The sequence below is a fragment of the Gopherus evgoodei genome, chromosome 9 (assembly GCF_007399415.2).
Source record: "Gopherus evgoodei ecotype Sinaloan lineage chromosome 9, rGopEvg1_v1.p, whole genome shotgun sequence".
Taxonomy (NCBI): Eukaryota; Metazoa; Chordata; order Testudines; family Testudinidae; genus Gopherus; species Gopherus evgoodei.
This window is the reverse complement of record NC_044330.1, coordinates 23,591,980-23,616,690: the sequence shown is the minus strand read 5'-3', so window position 1 is coordinate 23,616,690 and position 24,711 is coordinate 23,591,980. Positions and strand designations below refer to the sequence as shown.

The following is a 24,711-nucleotide window of genomic DNA, read 5'->3' as shown; positions in this document are numbered from 1 at the left end:
TCGACTTACCTGGCCGTCCTCACAGTGGCGAGTCGACTGGTGCGGCTCCTCCATCGATGCTGCTTATTCCTCCTGCCGAGGTGGAGTACGGGCGTTGATTAGCAGATCGATTTATCGCGTCCAGACGAGACACGATAAATTCGATCCCCGATGCATTGAACACTGCCTGCCAATTCGGCAGGTAGTGTAGATGTACCCTAAGTGTTCTTTTGTGCCTTTTAAAAGTCTTCCCATTCAAATTCTGCAGAAGCTTTATAGACAAGGCTTAACTTTGCCCCTGGAAGTTTTCTCCTTACCTTTGGTAATTGGATTTATCAAGACTTGCCTTTGGATTTCTAAACACCTGGTGACAGTTTCTCTCTTAAAAAGAAGACTGCATTTTTAATGTTTTAATTATTAGATGCTGTCTTAGCACTTGTCACTGTACTTAAAATAGCACTAAACGACACTCTTTTTGTAAATTTTGCATATTCTTAGGATATGAAGGTGAACACAGCTACATTCATGGCATTATATGCCTGGTATTCCTGGCCCAATGTGGTTCTCTGTTTCTTTGGAGGCTTTCTGATAGACAGAGTATTTGGAATAAGGTAAGCATGATAAGCATTTTCATCTACACTGAAAATGTAGTTGAGATTTTTTCTGAACGTGCATCTCCCATTTCTAATGACCTGATCCTTCCAAGTGTGACATTCAATCAGCTTTCACTGAGTTTCTTTGAGTTTTTGAATCTGAACAACCTGCAAAATCATCTGTTTCTTTCACGAAGGTTTTTCTATAAGGTGAATAATATGTTTGATTCCTAGGAAGAAAAGACTTAAACTCAGGGACTTCTTTTTTTTCACTTAAATGCATTTAAAAAAACAACTCTGTTTAAAATGAGACTTGAAATTGACAACTTACGTTAAAGCTGACATTGTGCTGTATTGGAGCAAATAATTTAAATAAAAATATGCTGCATCAGTGAGCAATCCTCAAATTTTAATGAGTTAAAGGGCGGTGTACGTTTTTTAATTATGTACAGAATCAGGGTAGAATATTTTTATATTTTGAGGTCAATTCACGGTTTATAAGAATCCCAAAGTGATGTATGGCATGAAGTATTCATATTATAATGGAGTGAATGCTGGTATTTGTTTTTCCAAATGTAAGTACTTTCAGTTTTTGCCTTAATTACTTCTGGATTTCAGTTTAAGTAGCAAGTGTGGAGAGACTTTTCTTCGTGTGGACTATTTTATTCAAAGTTGAGAAAATAACTAGAAAATGGAAAAAGCAGGAAAGCTTGTTTTCCTTCTCCAGTCTAGAATTAAAAACTAGTTATGGAGAGGATGAGATCCAGTTCATCTAGTTTTGAGAAGTAGAGCCAGATTTAGGTGCTTAGTGGGATTCAAAAGTGCCTTAGCTCCCTAAGCACATTTACTTCAGAAATTCTGGACCATAGTGATCAGAAACAGTCAATATGTGAACTGCAGCTAATATTTCCTTTCTGCTTCATTACATTTAGTTTTAAATGCAAAATGTGTTTTGGGAAATTTTATCTATCAGCACATGTAAGGTGGCTTCATAAAGTAGAAAAATGTATTTTACAATACACTTTTAACTGAATTCCAATTTCCATCCAAATACAGCTTGACACAAATACTATTGTATGTACTTGTTCATAAGCCAAATTTTTTGTAAAGAAGGCAAGCACCAGAGAAGGGGGTTGGCTTATGAACGGGTATAGAGAGGGAGAGGTGGGACACAGCCCCTTCCCCCAACAGAGGGCACAAGAAGAGGCAGCAGAGCCAGAAGGGAAGAGATGTGGCCAGAGTCTCTCTGTTTCTGGCCACACTGCTCTCCCCCCAGCCTCCGAAGCAGCTGCAGCTCTGGGGCTGGCAGGCTGCAGCCGTGCCACTTGGCTCCACCCCCCAGAGCAGGCTGTCGCCACCTGGCCCAGCCCGCTGGAACATGCTGCGGCCACGCCGCACAGACTGGCCCACCGGAGCAAGGTGTGGCTGTGCTACCCAGCCTTCCAGAGCAGCTCCAGCCAGGCCAGAGACATCCTCCCTGGCCCTCCCCAGATAAGGTGGGAAAGGATGGCATGGAGAGAGTCTGGGGTCCCGGGCTAGGGGTGGGGTCATATGGGGGGGTGATCACCGGTTATTCCCTGACTCCCAGCTTGTGGGTCCCCCTCCCATGCCCTCTCCCCGCCCCCAAATTTCCCCACCAGTTGCTGTCCCGGCCCATCAGGGTAAGCCGCTGGTGCGCCATTACACTGTTTACGTAGGTTTACCTCCATGCCTGCAGACACTCAAGGTAAACAAACCATCTTGGCCCAGCAGCAGCTTATCCTGATGCCCTGGGAGCCAAAGAGTGCTGACCCCTGAATTATAGATTTGACTTATGAATGGATTATAAAAAAAATTTCCATTTTTATTTATCCATCTTGGGGCGGCAGTGGGGCGGGGTAGGGGGTCGGCTTATAAATGAACAGGCTTATGATTGGGTATATACGGCAAGTAAAATAAAGTAATCTAGCAAATAAATAATGTGGTGTACCATTTTCTAACATAAAAAAATGTTAAAATTAAGAATCTGGACAAACATAAGTTAGTTTTATAATTGCTTAAATGTTTGTTAACCTGAAGAATACACTAAGTCTGTCAAGTACTAAATTTAGTGCAAAGACTATATTTGTTGCTAATGAATGTGTTTTAATGCTTCATTATTTTTATTTGGTGTAATCCTCCTTTAGGAAAACAGCTAAGACTGTGTACACTTGAATCTAGGGATGTGACTCCCAGCTCAAGGAGACACACATCTGCGCTAACGCAGATGTAACTAGCATGTTTAGAAATGGATTGTAGCTAGGAAGGTGCGATTGACAGGATGGGCTAACTGCCCCAAGTATGTACCCATCAGCGACCCTAGGCATATACTTGAGTGGTGGCTAGCCCTTTCCATGGCTCATGCGGCCACACCTATGCTCAGCACACTAGATCAGAGCTAGCACAAATGTCTCCTCAGGTTGGGAATTACACCCCAGCTCTGTATGTAGACATATCCCAACTACAAATGTAAAACAAGAATAAATTTTTTTTAAATCAAGGTTTCCTGCTTGCTGATTTAAACATGATTTGAATTCAGTGATTAGGAAATATTTCACAACTTTAGTTTTCTGGTTTGTGTACTAAGTTATACTATATACTTATTTACTAAGAAACTGTTCCAAGGGTAGGCAGATAGATTCATTCATCTAATACAGGCTTATTTAAAGGAGAGTAGTGTCTTAAAAGCTGTACTTCAAAAATAGTGCTGCAATGTTTTTTTTAAACTGCTGAGTATATGAATCTCTTGTATATGCAGTAATAGTATAAGAGTCTGGAAGTGGAAAAACTGTATAGGAGCTTTGATTCCTCCAACCTCTGGAGTAAATTATTAAGTTCTGCACTCACTACAGAGTAAACTATTAGATTTTTGACTACAAAGTGCTGGATGAAGCTAATACGTTTCTAACATAAAAATGGAAAGTGGAAAGAATACATTTACTTCAGTTTTTTAAAAAGTATTAACCAAATCATGATAAAAATGAGGCACATGTGTCCTTTGCTATGAGGCTTCCCCTGGGCCTGGGTGCTGGCCAACCCCCTGCTCTGCCCCCACCCTGCCTCTTCCCTCTCAGTTCTGCCTCTCCTCTGCGTGAGCCCTGTCCCCTCTTCTCCCCCTGCCTGATCGTGACAGGCGGGAGGCGCTGGGAGGGAGGGAGAGGGAGGAGTTGATTGGTAAGGCCACCGGCGGATGGGGGATGCGGGGGGGGGTGGGTGGGAGGGAAGCTGGCTCCTGGTGGGTGCTAAGCACCCACTCACTTTTTTCCGTCGGTGCTTTAGCCTTGGCGCACCCACAGAGTCGGTGCCTATGCTGTAATGTTTTCACTGTATTCTAGTTATGTCACTTCACGATGTGTCACACTGCCTTCCTCCTAACAATGAAGATTAAAGTTACAGGTTTTAAATGAATTAGAAACTGATGATGGTACTTGAAAACCAGAACATACGCACTCCTACTTCTCAATCTGTTATCTCCTCAGACATGTATCTATGAACACCAAACCCAGTGCAAAAGAAAGGATCAAGTATTGTTTGTAAACTATAATAGAATCATAGGACTGGAAGGGTCCTCCAGAGATCATCTAATCCAGTCCCTGTAATATGTTTACATATTAAATTTTAAAGTTTTGGGGAAGGAACTATGGCATTTCCAATGCAATTAATGTAACAGATACATCTCATTAGCACAAAGAAAGCTTGTATGAAGAGTGCCAGACTCTTTTACTGCTAATGGTCAGATAAGCAGTATTTAGCCAGAGAGAGCTCTGGCATGTCCATATAATGTGGAGCTTTCTGATGTAAATTCTATTAAATAGAGCTAGAAGTCCTGAGCTATACACTGGACACATTTACTCTTCCAGATAACGACATTTCTGCTGATCGTAGGCAATAACAGTTTCCTCATCTTGGGGCACATGGTTAGTAACAGGTAGAAACAAGATTTCTGGGCAGTTTGATTTAAATCTCCAAACCTAAGAATGCTTCAGAAGCACTTCTGTTTTTAATGTGTAGTAGTGTTAAATATTTTCAATGTACTCCAATACCTCTGGCTTTATTTTAAAGTTTTAAATATCTTAAATTTTTGTTGACAGGTTGGGCACCATAATATTCAGCTCCTTTGTTTGTGTTGGACAAGTAAGTAAGTGCAAACTAAAAGGGGCACAACAGGCTGTGTCATGTTGTTGACGGGTTTGCTGAACAAAATGCATAGATAGCATAATTAATCTGTGCTAATTAATATGCATCATGCCCTTCCATAATGTGTGCATTTCAGCTAGAGGGTTGCAGGCAAAAACCAGGTTAGGCTTAACAATTGTGGAATTGCCTTAAGAAGCTCATAGAGGTATTTTCTAAGGGCAGGTCTTCACTACCTGCTGGATTGGCAGGTAGTGATCAATCTATCGGGGATCGATTTATCGTGTCTAGTGTAGACACGATAAATTGATCCCTGATCGCTCTGCTGTGGACTCCGGAACTCCTCCACCGCCAAGAGGCGGAAGTGGAGTCGACGGGAGAGCGGCGGCAGTCAACCCCACACCGTGAGGACACAAGCTAAGTCTGTCTAATATACATCAACTTCAGCGACGCTATTCCCATAGCTGAAGTTGCATATCTTAGATCGATTCCTTCCCCCCCACCCCACCTCCAAGTTTAGACCAGGGCTAAGAGACACCTGCTTGTATTGTTCAAATTATAATTCTTTATTGCAAAGTAGTTATTTACGTTTACAGCATCCATTTTGGCCTGGAGTTACATAAAGACTTGCTGTTGCCCACATTTTTCAAGGATGGTTATTGTTAGTGCATTCACCTGTACTTGATTTTGAGGTGAATCCTGTGCCTTGTTAACAGTTGTCCTGATTCTTCCCTTCTACCTGAAAGCTGCATGGCCTTAGAACATAGATCACATTGAGTGCATATGTTCTGTAGTAGTTCTGATTGACTCTGTGTAGTGGTAAAGCACAGTGCCCCATAAACATCCTTCCTCCCATGTGGCCTTGCAGTAACCTGTGTCCATCTTCCTTCCGTGAGGGGTAATCCGATAACATGGCCAATAATTAAGCTCCTTTTAAGATAAGAAAAACTACTTCTCAGCTTCATTTACTATATTTTTAGTTATGGGAATACTGTATATACATAAACTGCTGTAGGTTTGGGTACAGTTAATCAGACTTTGTGAACAATATTTTTATAAGGATTTTGTAGCAGTTTATTAGCTTGTTTATATTAATTGAAACTATAGTAACTAGGTAATGCATTATTCCATATTCTATGCATGATAACATATTAGTGATGGACTGACTATATAATTAGTAATTTACTTAAAAAAAACAAACCCTTTCCATAGGTTCAAATGTTCATTCATACTTTAGGATGCCTTCAGCAGCTACTATGCAGAATACTTCTGCAAAGAGAATTTCTTTTTAGCTTTTTAAACTTAAATGCTTAAACAGAAATTCAATTTGCATCAGTTAACTGGATATTTGTCAATAGGCGTTTGATTACATTTCCTAGGTGGTGGTGTTCATACTTACAAATGTATGTATTTAAATGTTCATTAGCAGCACATTAATCATTAAAGTATTGCAAAGTTCCATATGTTTACTATCTTTCAGGAAAAAAAATATCACAAAGCAAAAAACAGCTTGTTAGCTCACGTGGTACATGATTTGTGTAGTTTGATGTTCCAGAATCATTTTAGTTTAAAGTTGGGTTGTTAAAGTTGTTCTGTTTGTTTCAATGTTCCTATTTTACAGGTGATCTTTGCGATGGGAGCTCTATTTAATGCTTTTTGGCTAATGGAAGCTGGCAGATTTGTATTTGGGTAAGTCTAGGAAAAAGGTCAACATTGGATTGTACGCACTTAGAGGCATGACTATCTTTTTCTGTGTTCTGCAAAGTGCCTAGCATACTTGCGCTCCCACAGCCTACATACTTAAGTCTTGATATAGTTTCAGTGAGGTCTGTGGTGGGTTGCAATTGCATTCCTAAATTTATTAAAGAATTAGAAATTGGAAACGACTTTCTAATGTTTCAGTGCTCTATTTAATTTCTTTACTTAATTTAAACAATAACGAACCATACATAACCAGCAGGCCAAGCAGTTGTCTGTAAAGATCTGAATAGCGCTGTGGTGCTGGTGCTCCTTGTCTCCAGTTGTAAAAGTAATGTGTTTTAGCATTTAATGCAATTTAACATGTAAATAATTGCTGTAGTTCCCTCAGGGATGTTGCAGAATAAAAAATGAAAAGAGGTGGGCTATAAGATACCTTTTATTAAGGTGTGATCAACAGTATGAATAGAGGTTGACAATCCATGACATACTGTAGATGAGCAACAATAAACACACAGTTAAGTTTTGTGAAATCCTGGCTCTGTTAACTTCAGTCATCACTCCTTGGCTCTTAACACTCTTCCATTTCCTCTAAGAAGGTGCTGCAATCTCACTTATTTCTCTTTTGCCTCTGCTGTCTTCACATTGCTCTCTTTGCACAACCAAATCCATTTTCACAGACTTCAGCTTACTCTTTTCCACTTTGCTATAGTCTTCAAAATGCAAAACCATTGCCTTTCTTACACGTTTCTATTAGTTACGATTCATGTTACATTAGATGTGTGCATGTAAAATTCAAGTGAACCTACACAGCACTACATGGACTGAAGTCAAATCAGTGTACTGAATTGTTATCACAACAGGTGTTCAGATTACATTTTTACATATATTTCTCTTTCCCTCATTTAGAATTGGTGGGGAGTCTTTAGCAGTAGCACAAAATGCCTATGCTGTCAGTTGGTTTAAAGGCAAGGAATTAAACCTCGTGTTTGGATTACAACTTAGCATGGCTAGAATTGTAAGTATGAAGACCTGTAAATGCTATTTTTATATAATCATACGTTTAAAATTTGACTTTGTACTCCTTTGAAGTGGGAACTGTGTGATGAGGTCAGGATGCACTGGTGGAAAATTACCAAAACTCCATTTACGAAGAATCTCATAAGAGAGCATTTTAAACTCCAGCATGGATGTTGTGCATTACAGTTTGCATCATGTAACCCCCAGGACACAGCAGTTCCTTGAGGTGTTAACTGTCAAACTTCTGAAGAGGCCCTAGTGAAAACTAATACTGCATACGAAGGCAGGACAGGAATGGCAGTAATGTCTGCCTTCTTCAAGGGTGAATTTTTAAAATGTACAACAGACTTTACTGATGCAGTGTACACAATGAGTGTCAACTTGGCTGAATTTTGCTTGCTTTGGTTTTTTTTTTTTTTTTTTTTTTTTTTTTTTTTTTTTTTTGCATTTTAATTTGCAGTATACATCAATTGATTTGGGACCTGAGTTTCTTTCTTACTCTACAACATGACTGTTCAGTATGGAAGTATTAAAATGGTATTTTATGGACTTTATATAAATATATCTGACCTGCTATCTGACTATGGGCCTGCTGTTCATTCTGTTTGGGCTAGGAAATAAGAATCGACTGTATTAAGAAAATAGGAATGGCCATACTGGGTCAGACCAAAGGTCCATCTAGCCCAGTATCTTGTCTTCCGACAGTGGCCAATGCCAGGTGCCCCAGAGGGAATGAAAGGAACAGGTAATCCCCAAGTGATCAGTCCCCTGTTGCCCATTCCCAGCTTCTGGCAAAAAATTCTTTTTTTTTTTTCCTTTTCCAGTCTTCCCTTATCATTGGAATATCCCTTGGATATCATTGGAATATCCCTTGTTCTGCGAGGATTATCTTCTGCTCTGGTTAGACATGTCCTCCTGAAGTCTACTTGGTTTAAAATATTGGTTAAACAAATCATACATATAACACAGAAGCTGTTGCAGTGTATAATGTAGACTTCATGGTGGTATTGCTGCAAGTGCAGAAACATCTAGTATGGGTTTCTTCTGAAACTTTGTATGTGACTGGATTCTTATCTTTGTAATCTTGAACCTATTCAATTCTTGTAGTAGTGCAATTTTAACTGGGATACATAAATCAAACTTATTTTGTAGATGGCTTTTCTTAGACACTGATATTTATTGGGAAATTGGTGAAACGTAGACTGTTCACCTCAACTGATCCTTTTAAAACTATAATAGAATTGTAAACTGCAGTATTCTTCATGACTGTCCTTTCTTTCTAGGGGAGCACTGTGAATATGAATATCATGGGATGGATATACTCCAGAGTTCAAGATCTGCTGGGCTCTACAGGTCATAGTACACTTGGATTTACACTTATGATAGGTTAGTAAATATTTTAAGTCATCAATAACATGTATGAAAATCCTGAATGCTGCATGACATAAACAACGTACACAGAACATTTTAAAGAATATGCATGAACTAGAAAAAGCTAAATGAGTGAGTTGTTATAAGTTCTTCAGTTGAAAATTTGCTTGATAGTGTTGAAAAGAAGCTATATTCAGTCTGAGAGTAGTGGTATAACTGGCAAGGCAAGTCTTCATGGCCAGCAATAAGTTAAGACTTTAAGCAAAGTCAGCATCTGGGTAGTTATCGCATTTGATTGACGGTTAGTGGTGTATTATGAAACCAAACTTAGTCTTCATTGTGGGGATGTATAGTGGCCTTCATGTCTTGCATATGCTTGGAAATCGTGGGTAGATTTTTTTTTTTTTTTTTTTTTTAATTTTAATCTTAATCTTCCATTGAACTATATGCATCCCTTGTTCCTCAGAAAGGCAGCATGTCAAAGTTCTTGTACATGTTTATTCATCTGTACTCTGAAGAGAAAATTTCCACTTGGGTGAGGTCTTTGTTCCCTTTTTCCCCCAACAAAACCAAACCATGAGTGTTAAGACATTGCTTCTGCTTACATTTGGGCTTGAGTTTTGCTTCTGATATTCAAAGTACAACTAACTTCTGGTGCAGAATTGCTCACACACTGCACTCACTATCCTGTAACTGCTGTTTTGTGTGTGTAGTCAGGTAACTGTATTTCTAGATAAGTGCACTTATCTGTAATCAAATACAGGCACAATTGTACTTGCAACATTTTTTTGAAATATAAGGTAAAAGATTTTGAGGTGGTGTCTGTATAGGGTAGTGTTTAGTAAGATAAAATATCTTTACATTCTTCAGACTTTGAATTAGTCTGCTACTTAGTTTTATAATGCTAGCAAGTGATGTTGATCATAGTAAGCTCTGCAATTGTTAGACTGGTCTGTTCTGTTTAGAGATGTATGATTAAAACATACATGAACTAAGTCTTTCTGGAGTTACTACTGTACAGTGAACTCCTTTTCTTCTCCCAGGTGGTGTAACATGTATCTTTTCACTAATCTGTGCACTAATTCTTGCTTATCTGGACAAGAGAGCAGAAAAAATCCTTTGTAAAGAGCAAGGAAAAACTGGTGAGTGATTTTAAAAAAAAAATCTATTAAAACGCTCAATTTGCATAGTATGTTCATCTGTAGTACTAGATCAGTTACTTAAAAGTGTGTCTGTATAACCTAGAACAAAATACCCTTTAAACTTAAATTCCAGTTATCTGTCCATTAGTCATATCAGGTTCCTGGTGCTTTGATTTTTAGCACCTCTCATCTTCTCCTTGCTGCAAAATCCTTGTTTTAATAAAGAAACAAACACTGCTTCTGGCTGTCATGATTGAAAACATGAGTGAAAACTGGATGTAATGTCCTCTTCTAGAGCCTACAGAAAGGACAGTTCATGCCCCATGTTTTACCCTGTCAGGGCTAATGCTGAAATCAATACCATATTAATGTAAGCTGTAGCTATTTAATAACTGCTTATTATTAATAGAAACATCCAGCTAATGTGTCCTGCAACCTCAAAAGCCTCCTGTGTTCTCTAGGTGTAAAGAGTCCAACTTTCTTTTACACAGGTTACAAAGTATACATCTTCCCCCAACAATCTGTAGTGATGTGTTGTCTACACAAGAATCTGAGGCATACTGGAAATTTGTTTTGCTGTCTCCCCACATTTAATCACTTCTCCATAGTTCAGGGTTGCAGCAAAATTTCACTTTTCAATGGACAACTTCTGTTCAAATAAAGAAGTCATTGCAGATGTTCCACTCTGCTGCACCAGACTGTCTCTGACTCTAGGGACCGTGCTGCAGAATTTAAGTCCAACTTGCCATGGAATACTTTGGACTTTGGTCTTCAGTTTTGGCATTTCCATAGCATTAAGACAGGATCAATGAAATGCTAGTTTAAACTTGTCATTAGCTCCCTCTTGCTTAATTTATTATATAGTGAGATTATATTTATCATAAAATATCTAACTACATGAATGCTCAATTCTACAATGCATTATTTAGTTTTTATTCAGCTTTAAAAATATTAAACTTGCCTATAGATAACTTGCATTGATCCCAATATCTGTCTGTCTTTCTGAAGGTGAAGTGATTAAATTAACTGATGTGAAAGACTTCTCGTTGTCCTTGTGGCTCATATTTATAATCTGTGTGTGTTATTATGCGGCTGTGTTTCCTTTCATTGGACTTGGGAAGTAAGTGTCTCTCTTCTCCCTCCCTCCTCCCCTTTTAAAATGAAATATAAACAAAAACTGCATCAGAAACATCACTTCCTAACATACCATACCAGTTTAGCACAAAGTTAATGGATAGAACTACTTGTAGAGACAATGTAAATTTTTAAAGAGAGATTTAAAATAAAATTATTGCTGTTTTATTTTTCAAGAAATCGTTAGGAAACGTTTTTGTAGCAGTTCTGCCTGTTAATCTGCTTTTGATGTTTCTTCAGTGATATTGCTTGTGTCATTTCTTATCATTTGAGAGTTGTGAGGTGGATATTCTTATCTGTTGCATTTTCTAAAAGAATACACTTTAGGTTTTAGCATTGGTTGAGTTGCTATAATGCATTTTACATTTGTTACCTAAAACTGGAATTGGGTTACTTAAAATGTAATGCAGCAAGAGCCATGGAAAGAAGGCTGCCATTCAGTGTTCTCCACTGTCACGTTAAGTGGAGATTTGACTTAGCATCACTAACCATCAGACTTCTCTAAGCTAAGATAGTTGTTTGACTTTTCCATTTTGCTTATGCATCCTCTCCAAAAGGTCGTGCTTTGACTGGTCTAATACAGTGGCTTGGTCCTTGCTGTCCCATCACTAGGTTAGCCATCAGTGAATTATGCTTTTGAGGACTTCCTCTGATGTAGAAGAAAACCATTTTTAGAACCTTCTACTATATAGAAATCCATCTCCTAAATACCTTATGAAATTCTGTATGCAGTATCTATGTTCTCTGGAAGATTTCATTTTCTATAACATGCATTCTTCTGTTTTTCGTCAAACTGTTTTAAAAAAAAAAAAGTAAATTTTTGAATTTTTTCCTATTTTCACTTTCAAATTTAAGCTAAAATGGTAACATTTTAAATGGATAAAAATATTCTAAAACTCCTCTATGGATTTTACTTTAGGGTTTTCTTCATTGAGAAATTCAAATTTTCTTCTCAAGAAGCAAGTGCAATTAACAGGTATTCCTACAAATTTATTTGATTAAAGGCTTTGATGTATGTCAGTCACATGTTAGTCTAGGGAGAGAGTAGAGTCTCTGTCAAAAATCTCATCTTCAGACATATTTGTGTTATGTTTTATGACTAATGCATTCCTGGGAGCATGGGTAGGCTCTTCTCTCAAGGAGCATCAGTCCCTCCCTTGTGGGAAGTCCAGAGTATAAAAATGAATCATGGGGCTTTGTTTGACAAGGAGCCATGGACTGAGAAGCACTCCTTTCCCGAACAGAGTTTAAGGTAGGCTAATTTATGCTCTGTAGCTATATAGTACTCAACAATCAACTAACTAAAGTATAATAACAAATCTGGGTAGACTGAGGAAATGGAGAGGATGAATGAGTTGCTCAACATCATACAAGTGACTGTTAGTGCCAGAAACAGAATCCATTGCTCCTAAATCATTCCTGTGTTCTACCAGTGGACCAGGCTGCTGGCTACCTAGACATCTTGGTCTCTGGGATGATGCCCTTCTGACTTCTACAAATGGCTAATAAAACTTCTGCAATACAAGTGGGCTAGATTTTCTTCTCTTGAGGCTGATCCCTGAATTATCAAGGTGGCAAACGTTAAATTTGCTCCCATCCACCAACTACCAGATGCTAATTGTGCTGCTTTGATATTTATTTTTTGGAGAGGGAATGTGTTTGTTATGCACTCAAGCATCCCAGAACAACTCAAGCATGGGGCTCCACAGTGAAGAGGGAATTTGGTGTTGTAGATAGTGATGCTTCATGATGGAAAGACAGAAGTTGCCTTGTACTTTAAAATGTAGAATAAATGTGTTTTCAAACTATCTTTATTACTTCTTTGTAGCATTGTATATATCATATCAGCACCCATGTCCCCTGTCTTTGGATTCCTGGTGGATAAACTTGGAAGAAATATTATCTGGGTTATGTGTGCTATAGTGGCAACCCTTGCTTCTCACATTATGTTGGCCTTCACTTTCTGGAACCCTTGGATTGCTATGGTAATTCTTGCTAGTAACAATGACTTTAATTGTATGCATATGTGATCTTATTTAATAGCCATATGATAAATTGTATTTTTTCATGCTTTTTTGACCATGTTGCTGGCACTGTGCCCAGTAGTCCACCACCGTGGAGGTATGAGACAGAGAATAATGAATGGCATTGAGCACTTGTGTTTACTCTTTTTGAATACAAGAACAAGGGAACGCTACATGAAACAGAAATTAAAAGCGAAGTTAGGGAATATTTTACGTAACATGATTATTTGCCTGAAGTTATGGCTGTCTACGCTACATCATACAAGTAACTGTTAGTGCCAGAAACAGAATCCATCACTCCTAAATCATTCCTGTGTTCTAACCAGTCAGCCTAAGTTATGCTACTTTAGCTACATGAATAACTTAGCTGGAGTCAACGTAGTTTAGGTCCACTTATTGTAGTGTCTACATCACCCTGGGTCGATGGGAGACACTCTCCCATTGACTTACCTTGCTCATCTCACTCCGGTGGAGAAGAAGTGTTTTGGCAACAAGTTTCTGGGTGAGCTTTGCAGAAGCAGAACCAGCCAATTAGGAAAAAAGTTTAATTATGTGAATATAAAATACACAGAAAAGCCAATTAATTAAAAAAAAAAAAAGCTGAGTGGTTAAATTGTACCAGATATGATTAGGAATAACCTGGTACCATTGTAAGGATCTTCAACAGCTCTTTAACCACTCAGCTTGTTTTTTTTAATTAATTGGCTTTTCTGTGTATTTTATACTCACATAATTAAACTTTTTTCCTAATTGGCTGGTTCTGCTTCTGCAAAGCTCACCCAGAAACTTGTTGCCAAAACACTTTCTTCTTGGCTTATGCGCATATCTTTGAGTCTGACGCTTCCGTTGTGGAAACTGTTGACAGAAATGTCATCCTTTTATTAAAATTCTATACCAAGTACTATATATTTGTACTTCAACACCAGCATATATATAATACCATCTTGTTTCCAACAGTGTATGTTAGGAGTAGCCTATTCACTGCTTGCCTGTGCTTTGTGGCCAATGGTAGCTTTTGTTGTTCCAGAACATCAGCTGGGAACTGCTTATGGATTGTAAGTATTCATATATTTGTCTCCTAGGGGCAGTCTACAACGGGTACTTCCAAATACAGAACCACTATTTAAATTTTGAGTAGCTTATTCCAGAGTGGCTGCTAATATGTTCATTGCAATGAAACTATCTTATAAAATTACTCAGGCTAGGAACAGTCCTCAAATTCTTTAAGATAGATTTGTTTGATATCAAAACAAGCATAATACGTTTTCATTCTTCTGGAATTATTGTGTCCAAAATAGCTTTTGCTTTTCATATTTAAAGGATTACTGGCAAAATTAACAGGTCACAAATGTAGAACTGGATTCTACCCTCAGATTTGTGGGTGCAGTTTGTACAATCTGAGAATGTACTTGTTGCATATCTGCCTCTGTATGCCATGATGCAACTTGTGCCAGTGTACAGAGTCTTTCTTGTAGTTGTACTTATAAATGCAAATAAGACAATTCTAGGTACTCTTCATACTTTAAGCATGTTGGCTTCTTTAAAAATAATTTAAAAATTCCCAATGTAATGTGGATAACAAGATTGTTTACCCTGTGTTTTAGTATGCAGTCTATCCAAAATCTGGGTCTGGCAATTATTGCCATAGCAGCTGGTACGATACTGGATTCTCGAGGGTATCTGTTTCTAGAAGTCTTCTTCAGTGCTTGTATTTGCTGTAAGTACATTATTGTGGGAACTTATGGCCCCTGAATATTGGGGAGCTCACCTGACATTTTTTTTCTTAATGCTCAATGTGTTTGTAGCCACGTGAGTGAATACTTTCTGTTGTGTAGATTGATAGTTGGGTGCTTTGTTTTATAAACTGATGAAAGTAATTCTCACTAGAGTATTGATCATTTACTCTCAAGGGACTTTATATAATCTATATTGGGTACTGAAGAAATTTTTGAGGGGGAAAATGAGGTCAGATGGATATTAAGTATAGTCAGACCTTTTTAGCATTAGTGTGTTTCAGTGTTACCTAAAAAGGTTATCTTCAGGGAAAGATTTTTTATTTTTTTTTCCCGCCATGTTAAGTGACCGTTTTCCTGATCTTGCTTCAAACACTCTAGGTGGCATTTTTGAAGTGGTTAAGTGAGTTAAGAGCATAAGTCACTAAGAAGAGCTCCTAACTCACTTAGCTGATTTTTAAATCCTAATGTCTGTCAACATTGCTGTCTAAAAGATTTGACTGTTGCTTAATTGCATTTTAGGGGAAGAGTTTGGTTTTCCTCCCTTCCCAGTAACCTTGCTGACTATAACACTCTTCTGCTTTTCTAGTGTCACTAATAGCTGTAGTCATGCTGTATTTTGTGAATCACCTCACTGGTAAGTGCATATTTATATTATCTCTTTACATATTTTCTCTGTTCTGTTTGAGTCAGTAATTTTAGTTACAACAATGATCTAAATTTTTTTCCTCTGTAACTAGTATTAATTACACAGGGTAACAAAAGCTGTTCTGGCTCAACTCTTCGTAGATTATTAATGGAGGGTAATGGAGACCTTTTAAAAATCTCCTCAATGTAAAAGTTTTTTTTTTCTTTGCCGATTACCATCAAAATTCTATCAACCTTCTCAATATGCTGAATGCTCCCAGTAGTCAGGGTAAGCAGGGGATTCAGAACCTATCCTTTGAACTAACTTGAGCACTAGTTTCAACACACCTGGTACTTAATATAGTTAGATCAACTTTATTACAGGAATACAGTACAGCTGCACATGGATATCTGATTTGGTCATTTTATACTAGGCTTTGAGTAAGGCTGTGACCATTTTCCTATCCCTCTTTGGAAAAATTTCAGATTGCTTTTGTAGATCTCATAGTAACTGAAGTGCTGTGTGTTCGCATATGTAAAAGTTGCATTGGCTCTTCAGAAAGCAAATTATCTTAGTTCCTCCTTGACTGTTGTTGCACGTCTAATTGTATATCCAACGCTGGGGTTGGATAACGATAGAGCTGGAGAAAAGCTGCTACATTCAGTCCATTTTGCTGCTAATATTGTGTTTTCTATCAAGGACATGCTGGTATTTTATCCTGTCTACGTGTAAATGCCCCGAGCTGTGTATGGCTTCCACCACTTTCCTTGGTTTAAAACATTTTTCACTCAAAACTGTTCCTGATGTTCAGCCTGAAACTTTTTTTCTTTACTACATGCTGTTAATCCTAGCCCTCTCATCCTAAATTTCTCCTCTTTTTGGGTAGTGATCTCTTTAAATTTTTGTTCCTCCCATATTATAGCTTAGATGAGGTGATAGCTAAATAGTTAACTTTCTAAAAATCTTTAATTTCTTCTAGCACTTATCAATCATCTTCTCTGAACTCAGCTTGTTACTTATGACTGATTTCACTCTAATAGATTCTAGATCCATAGCTATTATGTCCTTGCTCTGTGACATGTCTATTTGTTTATGTAGCCTAGAAATGCATTTACTTTTAGCTGCCATATTGAATTGTAGTCTTCTGTCAATTTGCTGTATTGTCTTATCCCGAGGTGTTTCAATATTACTGTTTTTTTTCCCCCATATGTATATTGACTTTCATTTTCTCGAGTTATAGAGATGTTTCTAGTGGAGTATACCATACAAAGACAAATTTCAGAAGTTCCTAAATCAATATAACTTCTGTTTGTAGGAGGTGATCTTAACTGGTCTGCAAAGAAAAGGGAAAAACTGCAAAAGCTAGCTGCAGCTGAGTAAGTATATAAAGCTGAGAGTTAGTGTCCTTTTAAAAGCTTTAACTTGGAAATTTTTTTTTTTAAACATGCACATAGTCTCTCCTTAACCACACCTTTGTAGTCAATTTATTTTGCAATATACTATGCCAAAAGTCTAGAATGGAACTATCAGGAATTAATGAGGTAAGAATAACTTTACTACAGTAGAAATATTCTTCACAACTTCATTCTGCAAAAAGTTGAAGCTAACTGGAGTTGAAGATGCTCAGCAACTATGAAAAAGAGGCCATCTACTGGTATCTAAAGTTGGGTGTCCAAAGTTTGCACTGTAGTGAGTGTTGACGTTATCCTTTTTAAAATACACAACTATTTGCAATTGTCTATTTGAGAGACAGGGTGGGGATATCTTTTATTGGACCAACTCCTGTCAAAATTTAGTCTGCTGTGTGGATCGTGGCTTTCTCCGTCTTTGAATTACATGCTCCTGCCTCCTGTTATTGAGTAAAGCAAAAGCTGGCTTATGTCCACTGCCCAGGCATCATATCTTGCTGGTCCTAACTCTCTTGAAAACATACCTTATATTAAAGAAGAAAATAGAGTTCCTTCCAGCTGAATGAAAGTTCTAAGGCCTGGCCTGCACTAGGAGATTATCTTTTGTACAAGTACATCATTCAGGGAGGTGAAAGAAAACACCACCCTGTGTGACGCAGATAAACTGGCTTAATCCCCAGAGAATACTCCTGCCGACCTAGCTACTGCCTGTTGGGGAGCTGGAGCACCTATGCCAACAGGTGAATCCTTACCATTGTCATAGATCATGTTTCCACTGAAATGAATGTAGACAAGCCCAAGTATATATTAAAAAAAAGACTAGCACTTCCTACTTCTGAACTAAAACTGCTTGCTGGTGACCTTTTTATGTAGGTGTGACTAGTTAAGAAAAGACAAGTAGCATGTTGTCATTTAGTCATGCTTTTGGGTAACGGCATACCTCTTAATTGTCATTGCAGAAGTAAAATATAGAGCAGAGTATATCGGGCCACTTATGAGTCAAGTAAGATTATCTGGGTTTAATATCAGAAGCAAGATGAATGAAGACTCTGATTTTTTTCAAAATAGGATCCTAAAGTTAGGCTTCTAAAGCCATATATAGAAACAGGCCATAGGTATGGCTTTAGAAGCCTAATAATGTAAAGAGTGCAGAGTGCTCACAGGCTCCACTGCCCTTCAGGTTACTGAAAAGTTGAGCTTAAGGGTCCTATTTCTGAAAATCTTGGCTTTTAGTTGTTGAATGGGAAGCTATCAAAACAGTACTGTAACTCGTATCCATTCTTACCTAGTGCAATACACATTGACAAGTCTCCTCTTTAGTTATTAGACAAAAGTGGGCATAATTGCCTCCTGTCAAGACACAGGATTTATTTCAAGTTTACTTTTACTGTCACTGACATCTGAGTTTCAGGGAAGGTAACTTTCCTAACGTAAGGATTTCAACTGAAGGTATGTTGACACACAAACAGCACTGCTGTTGCGGTGCAGCTGTAGCTATGGTTAATGCTTCAGTGAAGACACTACCGATGCTGATGGGAGAGTCTCTCCTGTTGATATAGGTACTTCAGCTCTCCGACAGGCAGTAGTAGGTCGACAGGAGAAGTCTCCCATTGACCTAGAACTGTCTACACTGCAGGCATAACTGTGTGTCTCTTGGGTGTGGATTTTTCACATGCTTGAGCAATGTAGTTATACTGACATAATCTCCTGGTGTAGACTAGGACTTAGTAATGTGTGACCAAAGGGGCATTAACAACACTACAGTGAAGTTGAACTTTGATATATAACATAAACTTGTTTAGGGTTTAATTGTACAAATGTAGAAATCCAGCATGGCTGGAAAATACAACCCACTTGTAGACACCAAAAAAAAACCCAGCCAAAAAACAAGCTGACTGCTTTTTAGATAGTTTTTTCCTAAAAACTTAGTCAGTCTAGTGTCCTGTTTAGAAGGACATAAGACTAAAATCTCTTTGAGTTCAATTCCTGGCTCAACCACAGACTTCCTATGTAATCTTGAACAAATTACTCAATTCCTCAGCTATAAAATGGGGTGGTTAATACTTGTCTCAGGGGTGTTGTGAGGATAAAATCTAGTAATGACTAAGGTGTTTAGATAATATGGAGATAACTAGAGAAGTAATATAACTGGCTTTAGGATCAGGCACATTTTTGAAGCAGACACTTAAAGCTATAAGGTCCATTCTTTCGGTTTGAGATAATTTATCTTTGTGTAATATATTTTTTATATTATCTTTAAAGACATTTCCCAATGTTTAATTTGTGTTCTGTATTTAGTTTATCATGATATTTAAAACATTGTCAACAGAATTTGAAGTTAGCTGGGTGTTATGAAGACTTCATTCAGATGAATATTTTTTTATTTGATAAATTTCTTATTGTGAACAGTAAAACACCTTTACCCTCCCAGTGCTGCTGCTTAGGTACCTAGATGTATGTTAAAGAAATTAACTTCCCAAACTACAATGCTTTTGTTTGTGTCAGAAGACAATTTATTGTAAGTGCTAAAATGAGGTGCTAAATTTACATATGTAATCTGTCTGTAGTGAATTGCAGATAGAATTTTTTTTTTTTTAACTGCAGTGGCTAGAGAACTAAATTTTAGTTTTACTGTAAGGTGAAAGATAGATTTCTGTATGTATTGTCTGTATATAAAAACAATTTTACAACATCTTCCACACTTATGACTTCAGAACGAAATCTCCCAACCAAAACCATCTCTCCCACAGTGGCTGGTGGGGGGTGGTTTCATACTGGCATGTGGCAAACTTGGCTTCGGTTTCTGTTCCCAGCCTGTGGGGTGGCACTACAGAGATGGGAAGAGAACATTTAGGATCCCACTTCAGCAGTGTAAGTTGTTGAAATCTGATGAAAACTGGGTTCCGAAAGATATAGTACATGAGCTAACAGATAGTGGCCAAGATGTGAAACTTCTTTGGGTGGTAAAGGAGCAGAAGAAGAGGTCATGTAAGGCTCTTGTCAGGATGTGGAGCCCATTCCATCTCACCAGAAGCAGATACATATTTTTACTTGACTTGCCAATTTTTCTGGTCAGTGTAAGATGTGTGCAGTGTTTGATAAAGCACCCTGAATGTCAGGGTTTCTTGTAGCATGTTTTCAATAATTCTCACTACAATGTTTTTTGCAGAAAAGAAATTTGAATAGGAAATATCATCCAGAAGTGGGGAGCATTTGATCAGCAACTTATCAACTTGAAGAATTTATAGTGTATTTAGAGCTCGATGCTTAGCACTGGACAATACAGTTGATTGGAAAACATACTAACATGCCGAGGATTTTACAGTAAACTATTTTATGATGACACTTATGCTTTTGTAACAATTTTTAATAGTTACCAAACATTCATCTTTCTCAGAGCAGTTACTCCGTTGAGTCATAGCATTTTAAACTGAACTGAAGTTTCATGTAATTGCAAAATGTTTCCTTTTCAACCTGAAGCAAACATTCTTGCAATATAAACTAGATCAAATATCTCACTTACAGGAGCAGCCTTTAAGTAGTGTCACTTTGGTTGGTGTCCAGAGTTTTTGTCTAATAATGGTTTTAAGCAATTATTTGACTTGTACTTTTTGTGTAGTGAAAAGATCATTGCCTTCTAAAACTTGTTAACCGGTCTCTGTTAATGTGGCTTTTGGCATATTCTTCATGCAAAACACTATCACATGTAGCAGTAAAACACAGTTAAGTCTTCCAAGACTTTTTTTTACCCTTTATGGAAAGGGCTCAAGTTGAAACTAAGTGGGAGTGGGGAGCTGTCTCTAACGACTACTGTATGGCCAAATACTGGATCTTTAATCTGTGATAAAACCAAATCCTGATTGCTATTAACTCTGTAAGACTGCTGAGCAGTCTCTCTTTAGTAAGGTCTTTTGTCATTTCTCTTTTTTGTGCTGTAATCTTAAAATATTTTAAGGGATCAAATCTTGTTTAACTGATAAAGGCATAGTCTGAATTTTGTTTAAAAAATGAGTCAGCATGTTGTAACTTTCCAATAAAGTTCTAAATGCTAAATAAAACAATTGCAGAAATTAGTCTGTTTTTCTTGAATATCAAATTAGTGTGGCTTGCTAAATGTCTCTTAGGTTTTTGTTAACATGCAGTTTTACACCTGTAAACCGTTAGTTACTAGAAGCAAAATTAACAGACTCAGATGAACAGATTCTGGTTTGCGCATCTCTTAATTTTAATCCATTTTGTTTTACAGAGCAGAAAGTCGAGAGAAACTCAGACGTCAAAACGAAGATGACTTGGCCAAATTACAGCCAAAGAATGACTTTAGTTTAAGGAATAGGTATCTCTCCAAACTAGGAGCTCAGGTATTAGTAGCAAAGCAGTTTTTCCCTACAGAAGACGGTGCAATAAAAAAACAAAAAAAAAAAATCTGTGTCTTCACATAGGCAGTATATTGGTTTTTATGAAAGAGCTAAATTTATCCCATTGCTATTAGAAATGAATCTTGCCTACAAGTTAAAAAAAAATAAAAACCAAACTGAAGGGGTAGAATAAATCAGTAGTTTTAATCTGAGAGACAGATAAGCTGAAGAATAGGTATCAATAAGATTCATCATTCTTGCAAACTTTTTTTTGCAGCTGCCTGATAATTATGCTTCCTACGTATCTGCATTGGCACACAGAAGTGTGCTGAAATAGCATCACTCTGCAAAAGTTTGTCAAGAGATGGAAGTGCTCTGAAGTTTATGCAGACAGAAACGTTCTCTTCCCAGTCAAGAACTGCACATAGAACAAAAGCAGAATAATGCACCATGTTCTATATTTGAATCCACATGCTGTCATCAGCAACCACCTGACCTTAAAAAATGTAGTGTCAGTAAGTGGCTCCTATTGTAATGTGAAACATTAGTTCAGGTTTGAAGCATTAGGTGAGGTTTGACTGCTGTGTGCCATACAAAACCAAATCTGAAACTTAAAAGCCTTGGGAAACAATAGCCTGTTAGCCGTTCTACATAGTCTTGATGTAGGCATTAGTCTGGTCATACTACATTTTATGCTGGATGACTTAACTTCCTGCAATAATTCAGTTTTACTTTCTTTCACTATGGACCATGTAACAGTAGAAATAGGACTGCCTTTTTACATTCTGTCAAATTGAGATTTTTTACAAAAACTTGGCTGTTCTATTTAGTTTAAAAAAACAAAACAAAACAAAACCACCATATATTCATTAAAACCAGACTTGAAAGTTGCACTAGTACATGGTGATGGTGTTAATGAAAGCTGAGCTATTTTCCTGTGGAAATAACACAATACAATTTTTATAACTATCAAATTAACTGTAATATATAACCGTCAATCAGTGTAATTATACAAATGTAGTGTAGAGTATCTACTAGTTTTAATGTTATCTGCAATGAAAAAAATGGCTTTAGGATGAACTTTCTCCCAAAGATGTGTGGACTCCTATGCTTGCAATGTAAGCAGAACTGGACCCTGAAATCTCATACATGTATATTTCATGTTAAGTGGCTAGTAGAACACTAAAAAAGTAGACTGACTGAATTTTCAGTTTTTTAAAATGTGGTCTTAATCTGAGCTAAATTATTATTCTCTGACCTTTATTGCTTAAAATTTGTCTTAACTGCACAGGGAAGCCAGTATTTTTTTTCTAATAGCTTGTTACCCTAACAGTTGTATTTAATGTAATAAATAAGAAGTAACTTGAGGAATGTTGACATTTATATCTGGAACTCGTGGTTCTATTAAGAATTTTGTATATGCAAATATACTTTTTTTTTAAGTGAGTTACTTTTCTATGACTTTCAGTATTCTACAAACTTTATCAAAGATAGTATTATAATTGTGTAGAACTGCCATAGTCTGGCCTCATGAAATCTATCCAGGCATATCAGTATAAACTTGGTGCTTTTATGTGTTGCTATTGAAGATTGCATTCACACATGGTAGTGCTAAGATGTTTTGTTTGGTTTTTTACTACGCTGTCTTTAGGAAGAAAGCAGCATAAACTATCCATGGATGGATTATGTACAGTTGATTTGCTTATACACTTATAGATGCTGATCTTTTATAGTAAATAAAACTAAATGGATAGGGCCACTTGGCTCTCTGTGTTTAGTGCTTTAATTGTTTTTAAGCAGTGCTCTTTGGTGGTCAGTGCACATGACTACTGTCTTCGGTGGAGGGAGGGCTTCAGGAAAGAATAACTTGAGGAAACTTATGCAGTTGTTAGTCGAAGGAGGGTAGAGCGGTGTTCTTCCTCGAAAGAAAGAAAGAAGGTATTCTTGTTTTGGCCTCCCCCCCAAAAAAAAACAACAACCCCAAAACAAAAACAGAGAGAGCCATGAGATCCAGGTTTTCTGCTATCCATGGCAGTACTGTACTGGTGGAGCATGGGCCAAGAAATAATTTCACAAATGACATAGTAATCTGTACAAAAGTGTATGTTAATATTGGCATCCAGTCCAAATTCCCTCTGGTCTTAAACATTTGCTCTATTTAAATGGTGGGTGAACTGATCAGTATGCAGAGGCCAATATCTAAATAAGTACTTTGCCTCAGTTTTTAATAAGACTAGTGAGGAGTTTAGCAATGATGGAGGGATGATAAGCGGGAATGTGGATATGGAGGTGGATATTACCGCAACTGAGGTAGAGGCCAAACTTGAACAGCTTGATGGGACAAAATCGGAGGGCCCGGACAATCTCCATCCGAGGATATTAGAGGAACTGGCGTGTGAAATTGCGAGCCCGTTAGCGAGAATTTTTAAGCAATCGATAAACTCGGGGGTTGTGCCGTACGACTGGAGGATTGCTAACGTAGTCCCTATTTTTAAGAAAGGGAATAAAAGTGATACGGGTAATTATAGGCCTGTTAGCTTGACGTCTGTAGTATGTAAGGTCTTGGAAAAAATTTTAAGGGAGAAAGTAGTCAAGGACATAGAGGTCAATGGTAATTGGGACAAATTGCAACATGGATTTACTAAAGGTAGATCGTGCCAAACCAATCTGATCTCCTTCTTTGAGAAGGTGACGGATTACTTAGATAAAGGAAATGCGGTAGATCTAATTTACCTTGATTTCAGTAAGGCGTTTGACACGGTTCCGCATGGGGAACTGTTAGTTAAATTGGAAAAGATGGGGATGAAGATGAAAGTTGTAAGGTGGATAAGGAACTGGTTAAAGGGGAGACTCCAGCGGGTGGTATTGAAGGGTGAACTGTCAGGCTGGAAGGAGGTTACTAGTGGAGTCCCTCAAGGATCGGTTTTGGGACTGATCTTATTTAACCTTTTTATTACTGACCTTGGCACAAAGAGCGGGAATGTGCTAATAAAGTTTGCGGATGACACAAAGTTGGGGGGTATTGCTAACGGAGAAGGACAGGGATACTATTCAGGAAGATCTGGACCACCTTGTAAACTGGAGTAAGAGTAATAGGATGAAATACAATAGTGAAAAGTGCAAAGTCATGCACTTAGGGATTAATAATAAGAATTTTAGATATACGTTGGGGACGCATCAGTTGGAAGCGACGGAGGAGGAGAAGGACCTTGGGGTATTGGTCGATAGCAGGATGACTATGAGCCGCCAATGTGATACGGCTGTTAAAAAAGCAAATGCGATTTTAGCATGCATTAGGCGAGGTATTTCCAGCAAGGATAAGGAGGTGTTAGTACCGTTATATAAGGCGCTGGTGAGACCCCATCTGGAATATTGTGTGCAGTTCTGGTGTCCCATGTTCAAGAAGGATGAATTCAAACTGGAACAGGTCCAGAGACGGGCTACTAGGATGATCCGAGGAATGGAAAACCTGC

At 37.8% G+C, this 24,711-nt stretch overlaps 1 protein-coding gene across 4 annotated transcripts in view; it reads left to right on the top strand.

Moving 5' to 3' along the window:
• MFSD1 (major facilitator superfamily domain containing 1) overlaps positions 1-23,002 on the top strand; it is a 28,522-nt gene extending 5,520 nt beyond the window's left edge. Inside the window, exons 3-17 of one of the 4 annotated variants that reach the window (XM_030574843.1) lie at positions 478-590; positions 4,682-4,724; positions 6,346-6,413; positions 7,332-7,440; positions 8,726-8,828; positions 9,857-9,955; positions 10,964-11,075; positions 12,009-12,065; positions 12,918-13,074; positions 14,071-14,168; positions 14,718-14,830; positions 15,436-15,483; positions 16,790-16,850; positions 21,130-21,241; positions 21,516-23,002. In XM_030574843.1, the coding sequence (XP_030430703.1) occupies positions 478-590; positions 4,682-4,724; positions 6,346-6,413; positions 7,332-7,440; positions 8,726-8,828; positions 9,857-9,955; positions 10,964-11,075; positions 12,009-12,065; positions 12,918-13,074; positions 14,071-14,168; positions 14,718-14,830; positions 15,436-15,483; positions 16,790-16,850; positions 21,130-21,241; positions 21,516-21,575 (1,353 nt within the window). In that variant the 3' untranslated portion in view covers positions 21,576-23,002. The other 3 variants (XM_030574842.1, XM_030574845.1, XM_030574844.1) reach the window with 3 other exon arrangements.
• The last annotated feature ends 1,709 nt before the right edge of the window (positions 23,003-24,711 follow it).